The 3,518-nt window shown below is 56.0% G+C and overlaps 1 protein-coding gene across 1 annotated transcript; it reads left to right on the top strand.

Moving 5' to 3' along the window:
- Positions 1 to 732: 732 nt before the first annotated feature.
- LOC119295589 lies at positions 733 to 3,051 on the top strand. Its single transcript, XM_037574022.1, has 2 exons — positions 733 to 1,308; positions 1,394 to 3,051. The coding sequence occupies exons 1-2, from the start codon at positions 789 to 791 to the stop codon at positions 1,633 to 1,635; spliced, it is 762 nt and encodes a 253-aa protein (XP_037429919.1). The 5' UTR covers positions 733 to 788; the 3' UTR covers positions 1,636 to 3,051.
- Positions 3,052 to 3,518: the final 467 nt, after the last annotated feature.

Below are 3,518 nucleotides of genomic sequence, written 5' to 3'. Positions count from 1 at the left end.
CATGGACATTTTTGGATGGTCACAACACGAGAATCTATGTTTTTTTGTATGTCTTACATTGAACAAAAGACATAAGAACATAAACAATGTTTATATATTTATAACATTATGTGCAATTGTAGCCTGATGGTTTGCTTAGTCATGGGCGACCACGATTTCACAGGTTCCAATTATCGGGATCCTGTTTTTCGGGTTTAATTTCTTCTTTAATTTTTCAGTCCCTGTTGATAAAATGGTGGCTGTACACGGGATACTTTTTTTTGAGGGATAATACACGGGGTACTTTCAGCGGCTGGTATTGGGTTCGAAATCCAACTCTGCCAATGTTTTATTTATTTTATTTGAGCGGCCCAGTGTATGAACAAAAAGGTGTGTGCTTTTCTACAAATCTATCATGCAAGAACTATTACTGTGGCTGACAGCGGGCTTTTACCATGCTGGACTACCAAGTAGGCAGTAGATACGTCCGCGTACATAAAATGTGACCGTATTTGCACCTTCATGCAAGTTCGTGGACCAGCAACACGTATTTTACAAGTTTATGCACCAAAGTGACCGCCACACACAAGTTCTAGAACTCTTAGTGTATTTACCTCTAAAAAACTATTTTCAGTGGGCCCGCTGTTCGATATTTTCGCTCTTTCAGTTTTTTTTCAGGCGGGCACTCTTGTGTGGTTGATCGGCGCTGTCGCCGCCGTCCACAAATGACACGGCACCGTTGCCGTGTGCCGTGACACGAGCCTTGCTTTCTTTGTCTGGCGGTGGCGGTCTCTCACCCCGTCTCCGGCATGGACGTCCTGGCACCGCTGTCCCGCGCGCATATCGGCTCACCGGCCGCGGCGGTCGCCTCTGCTCGCCCATACGTTCTCCATCGTTTCAACCGGCGGACCATCCGCCGCCGAGGCGCCGGCCTGCGCTGCCGCCGGCGCCTGCTCAGCGCGCGGGGAGAGCGCCCGGCTCCCGATGACGATGAGGACGACGAGGAGCTGGCTGGGTTCGACGCAGCGGTGGCGCTATTCAACGGCGGGGAGTACCACGCGTGCCACGACGTGGTAGAGGAACTCTGGTACAGCGCCGAGGACCCCGGTCGGACGCTCCTCCACGGCGTCCTCCAGTGCGCCGTAGGCTTCCACCACCTCTTCAATCAGAACCACCGCGGCGCCATGATGGAGCTTGGGGAAGGCCTCTGCAAGCTCCGCCGCCTGCGCCTCGAGGACGATGACGACCAAGGGCCCTTCTCTCGATTCCGGGATGAGGTCGCCGCCGTGCTCAGCTTCCTCTACCGCACCCAGAAGGAGCTCGCGGCATGTACGTCATCCTCATCCACAACGATCGAGTTTACTTAATTGATTTGAACCTACCAATTCTGACGAAGGTATGACGCATCGATCAGGTAACGACGAGCTGTGCTTGGCCATGGATGGCTCCGCGACCTCGTACCAGCTGCTCGGCGACTTCGCTGCCGGGCAGCGGCTGTACCGGCAGGGAGTCGACGCGGACGGCGTCCCGAGCATCCTCTTCTCCGGTCGCGCATCCGGCGACTACCTCGCTCCTCCATGCACGGTGAAACTTCCATCGCTACACGCCACGGAGCAGCACCTCGCGGCGCTCCAGCGCGCGCACGAGTACTCGTAGCTAGTCCCATTTTTGAGTATTTAACCAAAAACTACCACAATTCACGGAACTGTGACGAAAAACTACCACTTTACGATTCTGTGCGAAAAACTACCACTTTTTTCTAATCCGTGGCAAAAAACTACCAAGTCGCGAAATCGCTCGCTTGGCCCGCGCTAAGCACAAATCTGACCGCTTGGACCCACGAACCAGGTGCCACCCTGGCCATCCTTCGCGCCGGAGCCACACCCGCACGCGCGCGCCCGCTCCCGCCTCGCCGTCGTCGCTCCCACCTCGCCGTCGTCGTGCCCACCAAGCTCCTGGGGCCGGCCACTGCTGCGTGGCCGCCAGCGCCGCGCTGCTGCCCCCGCCGTGAGCGACGACGGCTGCCCCCGCCGCACTGCTGCCCCCGCCGTCGTCGTGCCCATCAAGCTCCTGCCGTCGCTGTTGCCCCCGCCGCGACCGCGCGAGAGATTGCGTCGCCGTGAGGCAGAGCAGCGCGTCGCAGAGGAGGAGGTGGAGGGGCGGGCGGCTCCAGCGGTGACCCGCAGCGGCTCTGGCGGTTGCAACAACGACCCGTGGCGACTCCAGCGCTGACCCGCGGCGAGTGGCTCCAGCGCTGACCCGTGGCGAGCGGCTCCAGCGCTGACCCGCGGCTGCCGCGGCGAGCGACTCCAGCGGTGAAGGGCGGCGGCGGCAGGTGCGAGGAGCCCGGGCGGCCGGAGGCGGGGGCGCGGCCGCGTGCGTAGCAGGTGTGTGCGGGCAGGTGTTGGCGAGCGAGCGTGGTACGGGGACAGCGACCACGGTGCGCATGGCGAGGGGCGGCCACGAGCGCCGCGGGCGCGCGCGTGCGGGTGCGGCTCGGAGCACGAGCTCCGGCGCGCGGCCAAGGAGTAGAGGGGAAGCAGCGGGCGCTGACAATGGCGAGCGAGCGTGGTACGGGGACGACGACCGCGAGCTGCACGAGGTGGTCGTGGACGCGGCGAAGTGCGGGCGAGAGGGTCACCAGAGTGCACGCGAGGTGTTCGAGGAAATGCCAGAGAGAGGAGGAGGAGGAGGAAGAAGAAGATTGATGCTGACAGGTGGGCCCATCCTGTCAGAAATGCGTTTAGAAGAGGCGAAGCGAGCGATTTCGTGACTTGGTAGTTTTTTGTCACGGATTAGGAAAAAAGTGGTAGTTTTTCGCACAGAATCGTAAAGTGGTAGTTTTTCGTCACGGTTCCGTGAATTGTGATAGTTTTTGGTTAAATACTCCCCATTTTTGTTGTATACTCGTAGTTAGGTAGCCAGCAAGATGCAACAAATTCGATGAAACTTTGTAAACAAATTCCAGGGCAATCTGATACTACTCGTTTATTTTCTGAATGGAGTAGATCAAGCCACGCAATGTTGACATGTTTGACTTTAAAAAACATGCACTACATTTTTGAATGACAAGAGTATTTTAAATATGATATGAAAAACTAGTGTCTCATCATTCGAGAAGGGCTCTTATTTTTGTCAGTGAGGAGCTGATTTTGTGGGCTGTTTCTTATAACTATCAAAAGGCCCGTGTATTGCAACTGATACAAAATTAATTTGCCACTCAAACAACATTTTGTAAGTAAAAATAATAGTGGCGGCTGGCCGAGCGGCACACATGAGGAATGAGGCAGGATTGGGGGAGGAAGATTCAAGGGGTGAAAAAAACGGAAGAGGGGTCAAAGCGTTTTTTTCCTTTCTATTTAGCGTCGACATAGTAGGTAATTTTCTTTCGGGAGAGTCTAACTCGCGCGCGCTCGTTGGAGCGCTCGGTTTCGGACAGCTCCCGATTTGGAAAGTAGACAGTTGTTTTCTTTGAAGATTAGGGGATTAATTAAGGTGGACCCCCCGAAAATCAGGGGGGGGATTAGTGTTGATTCTGG

Source organism: Triticum dicoccoides, chromosome 4B (genome assembly GCF_002162155.2).
Source record: "Triticum dicoccoides isolate Atlit2015 ecotype Zavitan chromosome 4B, WEW_v2.0, whole genome shotgun sequence".
In the NCBI taxonomy this organism is placed as follows: domain Eukaryota; kingdom Viridiplantae; phylum Streptophyta; class Magnoliopsida; order Poales; family Poaceae; genus Triticum; species Triticum dicoccoides.
The sequence above is the reverse complement of the archived record's forward strand: the minus strand, read 5'-3'. Positions and strand labels throughout refer to the sequence as shown.

Coding starts and splice junctions, on each gene's coding strand:
- LOC119295589 (XM_037574022.1), top strand. CDS start 789: ATGGACGTCCTGGCACCGCTGTCCCGCGCGCATATCGGCTCACCGGCC. Junction 1,309..1,393: donor CCAGAAGGAGCTCGCGGCAT/GTACGTCATCCT, acceptor CGCATCGATCAG/GTAACGACGAGCTGTGCTTG.